Below are 13633 nucleotides of genomic sequence, written 5' to 3'. Positions count from 1 at the left end.
AGCTGAACAGCCTGTCCAGTACAAAGGCTGGTCAGGAATGTGGACTTTTTCAGTCTATGACAATTATCCTATCCCCATGCTACTGGGGGAAGACTTGGCCAACCAGGTGAAGCGGGCCAAGCGAGTGGGAATGGTTACACGTAGCCAAACCAGGCAAGTTTCCAGACCCATTCCTGTTCCTGAGCCGTCCACAGACGCCCCGTCTGTGTTACCAGAGACCCAGACAGAGGTAGTGGACCCGGATTCCATGCCTACCACTGCAACAGCCACAGCACCTCCAGTCCCAGGCCCGGAACTGGAACAGCAACCAGCACCAGCAATTGCAACCACATCTTCAAACTCAACACCAGATGGCGCCAACAAGCCAGAACTGGCAGAAGCAATAGACAGCCATACCCAAAAGGCTCAGCCAGAGCCTGAAATACCCTCAGGTGCACCAGCGGAGAGCGGTTCACCAGCAACGGAAACCACCCCATCACCTACATCGCTTCCAGAGGGACCAAGCCCAAGTCCACAGTCTGAGGAAGAACTGGTGACCCCAGCCTCAAGGGAACAGTTCCAGACTGAGCAGGAAGCAGATGACAGCCTTCAGAAAGCTTGGGCGGCGGCACGGAGCACCCTACCGCCTCTCAGCTCTTCTAATCGATCGGTTTGTTATAGACCAAGGACTTTTATACAAGGAAATTCTTTCTGGTGGACACCGGGAAGAATGGCAGCCGCAAAAACAGTTGGTGGTTCCAACTAAGTACCGAGGGAAGCTCTTAAGCTTAGCCCATGATCATCCCAGTGGCCATGCTGGGGTGAACAGAACCAAGGACCGGTTGGGGAAGTCCTTCCACTGGGAGGGGATGGGCAAGGATGTTGCCAAGTATGTCCGGTCTTGTGAGGTATGCCAAAGAGTGGGAAAACCCCAAGACCAGGTCAAGGCCCCTCTCCAGCCACTCCCCATAATTGAGGTCCCATTTCAGCAAGTAGCTGTGGGTATTCTGGGTCCTTTCCCAAAAAAGACGCCCAGAGGAAAGCAGTACGTACTGACTTTCGTAGACTTTGCTACCCGATGGCCGGAAGCAGTAGCTTTAGGCAACACCAAGGCTAACACTGTGTGCCTGGCCCTAACAGACATTTTTGCCAGGGTAGGTTGGCCCTCCGACATCCTTACTGATTCAGGATCTAATTTCCTGGCAGGGACCATGCAAAAACTGTGGGAAACTCATGGGGTGAATCACTTGGTTGCCACCCCGTACCACCATCAAACCAATGGCCTGGTGGAAAGGTTTAATGGAACTTTGGGGGCCATGATACGTAAATTCATCAACGAATACTCCAATAATTGGGGCCTAGTGTTGCAGCAGTTGCTGTTTGCCTACAGGGCTGTACCACATCCCAGTTTAGGGTTTTCACCGTTTGAACTTGTGTATGGTCATGAGGTTAAGGGGCCATTACAGTTGGTGAAGCAGCAATGGGAGGGGTTTACGCCTTCTCCAGGAACTAACATTCTGGACTTTGTAAGCAACCTACAAAGCACCCTCCGAGACTCCTTAGCCCTTGTTAAAGAGATCCTAAAGGATGCTCAGGAAGAGCAAAAGGCCTGGTATGACAGACATGCCAGAGCACGTTCCTTCAAGGTAGGAGACCAGGTTATGGTCTTGAAGGCGCAACAGGCCCATAAGATGGAAGCATCATGGGAAGGGCCATTCACGGTCCAAGAGCGCCTGGGAACTGTGAACTACCTCACAGCATTTCCCAATTCCTCACTAAAGCCCAGAGTGTACCATGTTAATTCTCGCAAGCCTTTCTATTCCAGAGACTTACAGGTTTGTCAGTTTACAGTCCAGGGAGATGATGCTGAGTGGCCTGACGGTGTCTACTACGAAGGGAAAAAAGACGGTGGCGTGGAAGAGGTGAACCTCTCAACCACCCTGGAACCTCTGCAGCGGCGACAAATCAAGGAGCTGTGCACTAGCTTCGCCCCATTGTTCTCAGCCACCCCAGGACGGACTGAACGGGCATACCACTCCATTGACACAGGTAATGCTCACCCCATTAGAACCCCACCCTACCGGGTGTCTCCTCATGCCCAAGCTGCTATAGAACGGGAGATCCAGAACATGCTACAGATGGGTATAATCCGCTCATCTACCAGTGCATGGGCATCTCCAGTGGTTCTGGTACCCAGACCAGATGGGGAAATACGCTTTTGCGTGGACTACCGTAAGCTAAATGCGGTAACTCGTCCAGACAACTATCCAATGCCACGCACCGATGAGCTATTGAAGAAGTTGGGACGTGCCCAGTTCATCTCTACAACAGACTTAACCAAGGGTACTGGCAAGTACCGCTAGATAAACCTGCCAAGGAGAGGTCAGCATTCATCACCCATGCGAGGGTGTATGAATTCAATGTCCTTCCTTTCGGCCTTCAAAATGCACCCGCCACCTTCCAAAGGCTGGTAGATGGTCTACTAGCAGGACTGGGAGAATTTGCAGTTGCCTACCTCAATGATGTGGCCATTTTTTCAGACTCCTGGCCCGAACACCTACTACACCTGGAAAAGGTCTTTGAGCGCATCAGGCAGGCCGGACTAACTGTTAAGGCCAAAAAGTGTCAAATAGGCCAAAACAGAGTGACTTACCTGGGACACCAGGTGGGTCGAGGAACCATAAACCCCCTACAGGCCAAGGTGGATGCTATCCAAAAGTGGCCTGTCCCAAGGTCAAAGAAACAGGTCCAATCCTTCTTAGGCTTGGCCGGGTACTACAGGCGATTTGTACCACACTACAGCCAAACCGCTGCCCCACTGACCGACCTGACCAAAAAGACCCAGCCAAATGCAGTTAAGTGAACTGATGAGTGTCAAAAGGCCTTTACCCAACTTAAGGCGACGCTCATGTCTGACCCTGTACTCAGGGCCCCGGATTTTGACAAGCCATTCCTAGTAACCACGGATGCATCTGAGCGTGGTAGAGGAGCAGTTCTCATGCAGGAAGCAACACATCACAACTTCCATCCTGTCGTGTTTCTCAGCAAGAAACTGTCTGAGAGGGAAAGTCACTGGTCAGTCAGTAAAAAGGAATGCTACGCCATTGTGTACGCCCTGGAAAAGCTACGCCCATATGTTTGGGGATGGCGGTTCCAGCTACAAACTGACCATGCTGCACTAAAGTGGCTTCATACTGCCAAGGGGAACAACAAGAAACTTCTTCGTTGGAGTTTAGCTCTCCAAGATTTTGATTTTGAAATTCAGCACATCTCAGGAGCTTCTAACAAAGTAGCTGATGCACTCTCCCGTGAGAGTTTCCCAGAATCCAGTAGTTAAAAAGTGTTCTTAAAATGTAGAAGTCTGTTAGTTATATACTTAGTGGTATATGTAAAGGTGCATGTGTTGTATTAATCTGTTTATTTTAAAGTTCTAGGAGAAAATCGCCGCCAGTGAGCTTCCCCACTGTCTGCAATTTGGGGGGTATGTCATAAACAGATAGCTAAGGGTTAATGTCTCTTTCACCTGGAAAGAAGTATCTGAAACACCTGACCAGAGGACCAATCAGGAAACAAGACTTTTTCAAATCTGGGTGGAGGGTTTTTTTGTGTGTAAGTCTTTTGTTCTGGGGTCTTCTGCCTGTACTCTCTCGGCTATGAAGGGATTTCTATTTCCTGCTTTCTAATCTTCTGTTTCCAAGTTGTGAGTACAGAGATCATAAAAACAATAGGGGTTATTGTTTTTTTTCTTTTGTATTTACATGTCTATAGTTGCTGGAGTGCTTTGAATTGTATTCTTTTTGAATAAGGCTGTTTATTCAATATTCTTTTAAGCAACTGACCCTGTATTTGTCACCTTAATACAGAGAGACCATTTTTATGTACTTTTTCTTTCTTTTTATATAAAGCTTTCTTTTTAAGACCTGTTGGAGTTTTTCTTTAGTGGGAAACTCCAGGGAATTGAGTCTGTGCTCACCAGGGAATTGGTGGGAGGAAGAAGTCAGGGGGAAATCTGTGTGTGTTAGATTTACTAGCCTGACTTTGCATTCCCTCTGGGTAAAGAGGGAAGTGCTTGTGTTTCCAGGACTGGAAATAGAGAGGGTGGACTCCCTCTGTTTAGATTCACGGAGTTTGCTTCTGTGTATCTCTCCAGGAACACCTGGAGGGGGGAAGGGAAAAGGTTTATTTCCCTTTGTTGTGAGACTCAAGGGATTTGGGTCTTGCGGTCCCCAGGGAAGGTTTTTGGGGGGACCAGTGTGCCCCAAAACACTAATTTTTGGGTGGTGGCAGCTTTACCAGGTCCAAGCTGGTAACTAAGCTTGGAGGTTTTCATGCTAACCCCCATATTTTGGATGCTAAGGTCCAAATCTGGGACTAGGTTTATGATATCATTACACACACAAAAAGAACAGGAGTACTTGTGGCACCTTAGAGACTAACAAATTTATTTAAGCATAAGCTTTGGTGGGCTAAAATCCACTTCATTGGATGCAGTGGGTTTTAGCTCACGAAAGCTTATGCTCAAAATAAATTTGTTAGTCTCTAAGGTGCCACAAGTACTCCTGTTCTTTCTGCAGATACAGACTAACACAGCTGCTACTCTGAAACCTGACATTAAAAACAGACACCTGTAACCTGGCCAGAAAGTTGTCTGATGGTTCAATTAGTTTGCAAGTCTATCATTCAGCCCTGCGAATGTCAAAAAGGTACAAATGAAACTACCATTTCAGATCAAATAATACATAGCTCTAAAATGAATAACTATAAAAATATGGAATCTCATGCTTACAAATGATGTGAGCAAATATACTAAAAAACACAGAAGACTTGTCTTCACTGTGTAGTTTAACAGTAATTAAACTTCCAACACTAAAAATCAGCACATTTTATTTATTGATTTATAGCTGGTTATTGATAATGTGAACATACCTGTAAATAAAATGTTCCCTTAGGTTGTGCATATAGCATTAAAAAGCTATAATCCAAATTCTGTTTAGTTCTCCACCTAAATATAAGCAACACATTCTGTTAAATTTTTTCTGGATTTCTCAATGGAGTTATCAGCATAATACAGACATTAGAACACTTTAGTTATGAAGTCTATACTTGAAACTACTCCCACTCACCGTTAACTGGATCAGAGGAAAGCTAGTTAAAAATAAAGTGTGTGATTCAAAATAAACTCAGTTTTAGAATTTCCTCTGTGCACAGCACATGAACCAATTTATACGTCAGGTGAACTAAACCACTCTTCTTGTTTTGTTATAAACAGCAACAGTCAAAACACAGTTATAATTTACTGAGATTTCACCATGCAGTAAAACAGAGTGCTTTTATGGGTCAGCACAGAAGCAGGTCGATGAACTTAATTGTAATACTTAATAGTAAAATGTAGGTTTACTTTCTAGAGGAAAATTATCTCATTGTACTATCAATAAAGTTAATATTTGTTAATCTGTAACAAGACTTTAAAGAAGCAGATTTATAAAAAGTTATATGCAAAAAGATTTCCAGAAATTAATTACTGTAGTACATTTGATAGGCTTATGACTTTAATTATCAAATTCCATGTACCTGATACATTTCTGAGCTAGGTATATTTTTACTTTCATTATCTGAGAGTATATATATGTTTTCAATTTTCAGTACCTCATAATTTTGTTCAGCAGTAGAGATCAAAGAGGTGATCATTTCATACTTGTCACCTAATCTTTTTCAGGCAGTCTTGCCCCATATAGTTTCAGTGGGGGCAATAATGCTTGTGTGAATAAAGAGGGTAGGATTTTGTCATTCATCTAGTACTTAAGACCTTGTAATTAATCTGTTCCTCATTCTAAACATTTTCTAAACATTCCTTCTGAGAAGTGAGAGTCCCTTAAAATCTATCATGCTCATCAGAAGATAGTTAATTTAAAAATTTACAAATCATCACCTGGGGCCAAAAGTTAAAAGGAACTCAAGGCCAAATTAGAAAGTGATCAAGTTTGTTTTCATCCCAAATTGGGATAAAAGTTAAAATATCAAAATCTGAGTGGAACACAATGCCTGAAAAGTGATTTAGAATAATCAGAAATGGGACTATTTAGACATTCCTGAATTGAAACATTGAAACACGTGGTTCATGGGAGATGCATCGAGCCATAGAGGAGAACAGGAGCATGAGACACCATTGCAGCTCAGGCAGACACAGATCTGAACTGAAATTAAACATTTTGATTTTTGACAAGCCAAGGTATTTTAATTTGGATCAATACAACTTGAAATAAAATACTTAATTTCATTGTTTCTGAATGGAAATTGAAAAAACTTTAGCAAAAATCAGATATTTCCTGTGAAAAATGTCAAATTTGTAGAAATTGCATTTTGATGAAAAATTCCCAACCAGCTCTGTTAATATTCAATATTGTTTGTGCTTATTATTTTTGAAATTCCACAAAGCTTATTATAAAAAAAGAGTTCCTCCCTCGCCTTATCTATAGAGGTTTGAGGATAATTGCAAAACACAAATTATAGCTGTGCAAGTCTAAGAATTTGGGCCTTGATGGGAGCAACTAGGAATATTCTACTCATATGTACCAAATATATTTGCTCTTTAGAAAGCATGGTATTTAATTTTTTAAAAAAGCAACCTGATTTCATTCATGTATGCAACATGCACTACTGTTCTGCTGCTGTCATCTGTGTTGCTTCAAACTGGCAGCTCATTGCTCTTGAGCACATGAAAGTGGAGCCATGAAAGTTGTTGGTGACAATCTAAACTTAATTTTGGCCTACAAAAAACTGACTGGCTTCTGTAAACTAACCATTTTCAGTTTCCTGCTAATGAATTTGAAGCAAGTGGGCTAATGATACCACCAGGAGTTAGTAAAGATGATGAATTATATTATGTAGAAGTAAAAACAACAAAAGTTAGGCCATTTATCACCATACCATACTAATCTTTATAAATCATCATCTGGCACTATACACTCAGTTTTAAAACAGTTGGATTTTTAGAAGCAGGACTACAGGGAGAATGTTTAGCTCTCACTCTGAAGTTGATGGACACCGATGACAGCACTGGTTTCCCCCATACTTACACTTGTATTAAATACATTTTCATGACCTTCTGTTTAAACTTACAGTGCTTTATCTCTGAAATACACCAACATTCATCAATTTAAATACAGTGGACTATTTAAAGAAGTTACTGTTGAACAAAATTCTTGGAAAGTTTTTACATAGCCTATCTTACCTTACTCTTTCCTTTGAGTCACCAAATGTTTCCTTGAGATTGGAGAGGTCTGGGTAATAGGAAGCAAGAGGGGAAATAACCTCAATAACGCCCGACTGCACTTCATTAGGGAAGCTGTAAAGAAAAGATTAATAACTATGGGCTAAATCAACAAAGGGACTTAGACATTGCAACTGCCAGCATTGCAACGCCTAACATTTAGGCATCCTGATACTCAGTGGAATCCTGAGCACCAAGTTATACAATGCATGGGGAAAGTCAGGCACCTAAGAATGGGATTCTCAGAAGCCAGAAAGATGATCAGGGCCTAAGCTAGAAAGTAGGAAATGCTGAGCAGAGGAGCTGGATGCCCCATGCTTCAAATGCAGTTAGGTGCCTAAGTGTGGGTCACAGAGAGGTGATTATCTCCACTTGGAATTTACAGCCATGAATCCTTTCCTGGAGTTAGGTGCCTGTCAGGTCAGCCCTTTCTCACAAAAATGACAGACAGACAGAGAGAGAAAGGGAAAGACCATTCCACCACAGCCTATAGCCCAGAGGTTACAGCACTCATCTACGATATGGGAAATCTGTTTTTCAAATACCAACTCAGTCCAATTTTGAGCAGAGATTTGAACCTGGATCTCCCAAGTCAGTTCCCTAATCACTACGCTGTTGGGTATTCTAGGATGGGTGTACAGACGCACACACACTCTCTCTCTCTCACTTATTTCTTGATCTGCTTCCCCCGACTGTCTGGCATGCTCTGCAAATCCCTGCAAGATCAGGCCCCACAGGTGAGACAGGCAGGGAAACAACTAGTTTGAGAATCCAGCTGGGTCTTAGCTAGGATGCCGAGCAGCTCAGTGGAGTCAGGATTCAGATGTGCATGCCCACTGGCAAAAACTTAGGTGCCTAGGGAATTTAAGCATCTACAGGTTTAGGCGGTAACTGACTGGACATTTTAAAGACCTCAGTGGTGCCTAAAGGGGCAGTTAGGTACTTAAGAGTTTGTCTACACAATGGGATAATGTACTCAAAGAGAATGTGATTTCTAAAGCACATTAATTGGTTCATGTAGACCCTGCTGGTGCGTGCTAAATGTTCCCTTGCCTGCCTTGATATAGTGCTGTTTGAAACAGTACTATGTTAAAGCTTACTAGGGAACCCTTAGACCTGCTGGTGCACACTACACAAGCCAATTAATACACACTTTAGTGTACTTTAGAAATCATTCTCCCATACAGCTCATTACTCACCATGTAGACAAGCCCTAAAATTCCTTGTGGATCTAGCCCTTAGGTGTTAATCCTGACATAGGGATCTGTGTAGGCAGTTCCTATCCCCATGTTCAATCCCAGACTATATCTAAATGGGCAAAAAGATGTTTTTTAAAATCAAGCTAACTCAGTTGAATAAACTTAACTCAACTGAAAAGTATACTGAGGCTTGGTCTACACTTGGAAGTTTTATGGGAATAACCATTTTGGTTCAGACATTTTACTAAAATAGTTAAACTAGTAAAAGCCCTAATGCGAATGCAATTATACTGGTATAAAAGTGACTTATACTGGTATAGTTATTCCCCATCCTGCATGGGAATAGCATGTGCTATAGAGTAGAGATGTCACACTTCATGTACATTCTTCATGAAGTCTTTGGCTTTCCTATGACACACTTCCTGCTGTGGAGCAGAAACAAAGGAACGCAGAACAGGACAGTAGCAGGGTACAGTTGCATAAAGTTCTACCACCTTATTTCTGTTCATAGTTTCCATCCTTAATAAAGGGTTATCTTCAAACTGGTCTGCTTGTTGGTAAAAAAAATGATTACCTTCTTTTCTAAAACTGTTCTTTGAGATGTGTTTTACACATTCAGTTCCACTGTAGGTGACTCAGAAGCAAAGACACATGGAGGTAGGTTCGGAATCTACCTGAACAGAGATTGTAAGACAACCCATTCGAAATTGGCATCATCTCTGGACTGACGCGCAATGGCATAATGAGAACCAAAACTGTGGACTAATGACCAAGTGGCTGCTTTACAAATATCTACAATTGGCACTGGCCCCAGGAAAGCTGCAGAAGCTGCCTGTCTGGTGATAGACTTCACAAACACTCTAGTCAGCAGAATAGTATTAGCCAGTTGGTAGCACAAACAAGCATGAAGTGGGATCCAGTATGAGATTTTCTGAGTGGAAACTGGTTGGCCCTTAGCTCTGTCTGCAACCACTACAAACAACTGCACAGAGGATATAAAAGATTTACTCCAATCCATGTAGAAAACTAAAACCCTTCTCACATCCAATGAGTGAAGCTGTTCCTCATCCCTATGTGCATAAGTTTTGGGAAAGAACAATGACACACAGATTGCTTGGTTAACATGAAAATCAGAAGCTACTTTTATGAGAAATTTTGGGTGAGGACAGGGATAAACTTTATCCTTATGGAAAACTGTGTAGGGGTGTTCCGACAACTAGCCCACCCTATTGGCTGAGGTAATTGTCACTAGAAATGATACCTTCATGGAAAGGTGAAGAAGAGAGCAAGTTGCCAGGGGCTCAAAGGGAGGTCCCCTCAATTTTGCTAAAACTAAGTTCAGATCCCCAGGAGGGATGGAGTTTCATACATATGGGCATAATCTGACCAAGCCCTTTAGGAACTGGGTGATGATGGGGTTTGAAAAAAGGAATGTATCATCCACCAAGAAGTGGAGACCGGAATGGCTGACAGATGTTCCCTTATAGAGCTAATAGCCAAACTCTGTTTTAGATCTATCAGATAGTCCAGCACGAGGTCCAGGGGTGCCTGCTCTGAAGATGCACCTTTCACATGACACCAGATGAAGAAATGCTTCAGTTTAGCCATGTAAGTGCCTCTAGTTGAGAGTTTTCTGCTATTCAGAAGCACTTCTTGAATGTCCTTCAAGCAAGACTTCTCAAAGGGTATCAGGCATGAAGCATCCACGCTGTCAGATGAAGAGCTTGGAGATTGGAATGGAGTCCCAGGAAATTACATCTGAATCCAAGGGGAGAGACAGGGGAGGCTTGACTGACAAGGATATCAGGATCAAGTACCAGTGTTGATCATGCAATGCCAGTGCTACAAGGATAAGGTGAACATGGTCTTGTTTCACTCTGAAAACAAGCCTGAGAAGCAAAGGAATCAGGGGGAAAGCATACAGGAGAAATTTCTTCCAGGATAGAGAAAAGCATCTGTCAACGAGCCTGGGCCAAGCCCTCCTTGGAAGCAGAACTGATGTCATTTTCTGTTGGTTCTTGTTGCAAACAGGTTCACTTGGTGAGTTCCCTAGAGCTGGAAGATAGACCTGGCCACATTTGAATGTCATGACCACTCGTGGTGATCGGTGAAGGATTTGCTCAGCTTAACCGCTAATATGGTCTGTTTCTCAGGATGATAAGCACCCTGAGATGAATTGGGTTGGCTAAAAAAAAGTTCCAGAGGCAAACTCCTGGCACAGTTAGTTCGACCATGCTCCTGCTTGTCTGTTTATGTAAAACATGGTCACCAAATTGTCTGTCAGAATTAACAAATTTTTTTCCCAGTGCATGAGTGACAAAGACCAAGCAGGCTAGACATACCTCTCTTAACTCTCTGACATTTAAGACTCTTTTGAGACTACCAAAGACTTTGAGCCTCCAGGGACCCCATATAAACTCTCCAGCCCAGAGAAGACATGTCTATGACTAGAGTGAGGGTTAACAGCAGGGGGAGAAGGGGGGGGAAGGGAACCCCAATGCAAACTTTCAGAAGGTTCATCTACCAGTCTAGAAATTACAAAATTAATATTGGCACTACAATCACTTTATCCAAATAGTGATGACTCAGAGCACACATTGATACTAGCCATGCCTGCAGCTTTCTGAGGAGTGATCCAGTGTGCTGAACTACATAGGTACATGCTGCCATGTGACCAAGAAGACTGAGGCAGCTGCATATTGTTGTCAGATGGCCTGCTCTCAGTTGCAGCACTCAATCTTCTAAAGTTTCTAGCCTGGCTTGTGGTAGCAAGGCCATGACCTTTGTGGAGTCTAAGACTGCCCTGATGAATTCTTTTGTCTGTACCAGTTTCCAGATTGAGTTGTCTTGATTTACTAGAAGCCCCAGTGCATCACATGTGGACAGGACAGTTGATACACTGGATAGGACTTGAGCCTTAGACCAACCTCTGATCAACCAGTCATCCAGATATAGGAATATATGGACATCTAATTTTTGTAGTGAGCTGCTATGACTGCCATGCATTTTGTGAACACTCGGGGAGCAGCTGACAGACTGAACACAAGCACTGTGAACTGATAATGGCACGAATTCACCACAAATATGAGATACTTCCAATGGTCGTGATTTATTACAACATGGAACTAAGGATCCTTTAAGTTGAGGGCAGCATATGAGTCCCCCTGCTCCAGGAAAGGAATAGTTGAAGCTAGGGTAATCATGTGGAATTTTATTTTCTTCAGGAATTTGTTCAACTGTCTCAGATCTAAAATAGGCCTGAGACCCCCTTTTGTCTTGGGGATCAGGAAGTAGAGGGAAAAGAAGCCCTTCCCCCTGAGGTACAAGGGGACTTCCTCTGTGGCCCCTGCTGGAAGAAGTGATTGGACCTCCTGTTGAAGGGCAATCTTGTGAGAGTGGTCCTGGAGAGGATTGGGGAAGGGGGATGAGGGGTAGATATTAACTGGATGACATACCCAGTTCCACTGTGCTTAAGACCCACTGGTCTGAAGTTATGTGGATCCAGGCACTTAGAAAGAGGGATAAGCAACTGGTAAAGAAATGATGGGGAACAGAGGAAGCTATTGTGACTTGTACACTGTCCTTGACAAACCTATCAACATGCCTCTTTGAATGAGGCAGTTGGACATGACGTGCCCATTGATGCTTAGGAGGAGGGCAGTGGAGGGCATCTCCTATTACCTTTGCCCTTTTTCCTTGGTAGATCTTGAGATCAGGAAGCAACCCCTGGTGTCTGTATGGCTGTTGCAGATGAAACTGCTTTCATTTCGCTGCTGGGGTATAGATCACAAGGGATTTGAGTGTTGCCCTAGAATTCTTAAGGTTATGAAGCCTGTCATTTGTTTTCTCTGAAAAGAGGGAGGGATCTTTGAAATGAAGGTCCTGGATAGTCTGTTCTAGAGATAGCCCACAAGACTGCAGCCATGTACACCTTCTCATAATAACAGCTGATAACATAGATTCATAGACTCTAGGACTGGAAGGGACCTCGAGAGGTCATCGAGTCCAGTCCCCTGCCCTCATGGCAGGACCAAATACTGTCTAGACCATCCCTGATAGACATTTATCTAACCTACTCTTAAATATCTCCAGAGATGGAGATTCCACAACCTCCCTAGGCAATCTATTCCAATGTTTAACTACCCTGACAGTTAGGAACGTTTTCCTAATGTCCAACCTAAATCTCCCTTGCTGCAGTTTAAGCCCATTGCTATGGTTCAAGCAGCCAAAACTGCACTATCCAAACTGTCCTAGAGGGCAGTCCTGGTGACCAGCTTATCCTCTTCAGCCATTACTGCAAATTCTTTTCTACAGTCCTCTGGTAGCTTGTCCTGAAATTTCATGATGTTCTCCCAGAGGGTGAAGTTATATTGACTCAGGAAAGCCTGTTGATTTGCAATCCTGAGTTGTAGGCTCCCTGAAGAATAGAGCTTGCAACCAAACAGGTCCAGCCTCTTCGAGTCTTTGCCTTTTGGCATTGAAGCTTATTGTCCCTGACTTTCCCACTCATTTACAGCTCCCACCACAAGAGAACCAGGAGGGGATGAGAAAAAAATGTTCATATCCCTTAGAGGGGACAAAGCACCTCCTCTCAACTTGTTTTACTGTTGGGGGCAAAGAGGAGGATGTCTGCCAAAGGGCCTTGACTGGCTTCAAGAGGCTTCATTAATTGGTAGTATCCCCCAGCTGGATCCACTGATACTAGGATGTTGTCCATCTTATGAAAGCTTTCATGCACCTCTTCTGCCTGAATGCCAAGTACAGAGGCCACTCTTTTTAAACTATCTTGATAAGCTCTGTGGTCCTTCGGCAGCTGTGAGTCACTTGATGGCTCCACAACATTTGAGGTGGTGGTTGGTCTGTGGCTTGTAGCAGGGAGGATGCCTGAGTGGCTTTTGGCTGCTCAGTACCAGGGAATGATGCACTCAGTACCAGTGTCTTCAGTGCACTCTCCATGACAGCAAGCAAGATGGTGGAGAGGAAATCCTAGTCCAGCTGGGGGATGGAGGCAAGACCCTACAGTGTCCATAATGGTTACTTATATAAGCCCAGGATCTATCTTTGCCCAAGTCACTGATCCTTTGGAGGACACCAATGCTGGGGCTGCTGCATGATGCAGGATCCCAAAGATTCTGATGGATGGCATGTTCTCCATCCTGGGTGGGACCCAGAGGACCTCACTTCT

General features: G+C 43.6%; 1 protein-coding gene across 5 annotated transcripts in view; it reads right to left on the bottom strand.

Moving 5' to 3' along the window:
- MGAT4D (MGAT4 family member D) overlaps positions 1–13633 on the bottom strand; it is a 110450-nt gene that overhangs the window by 34383 nt on the left and 62434 nt on the right. For all 5 annotated transcript variants that reach the window (XR_004000551.1, XM_030563736.1, XM_030563737.1 and 2 more), the window contains 2 exons: positions 7211–7324; positions 4906–4981 (listed from right to left, as the gene is read on the bottom strand). Coding sequence is in view for 4 of the 5 variants with exons in the window: in XM_030563736.1 (XP_030419596.1) it covers positions 4906–4981; positions 7211–7324 (190 nt within the window). In the remaining variant the exon portion in view is untranslated. The remainder of the gene's footprint in view (positions 1–4905; positions 4982–7210; positions 7325–13633) is intronic.

Source organism: Gopherus evgoodei, chromosome 5 (genome assembly GCF_007399415.2).
Source record: "Gopherus evgoodei ecotype Sinaloan lineage chromosome 5, rGopEvg1_v1.p, whole genome shotgun sequence".
Lineage (NCBI taxonomy): Eukaryota > Metazoa > Chordata > Testudines > Testudinidae > Gopherus > Gopherus evgoodei.
Note: the sequence above shows the minus strand (reverse complement) of the source record. Positions and strands in the feature narration are given on the sequence as shown.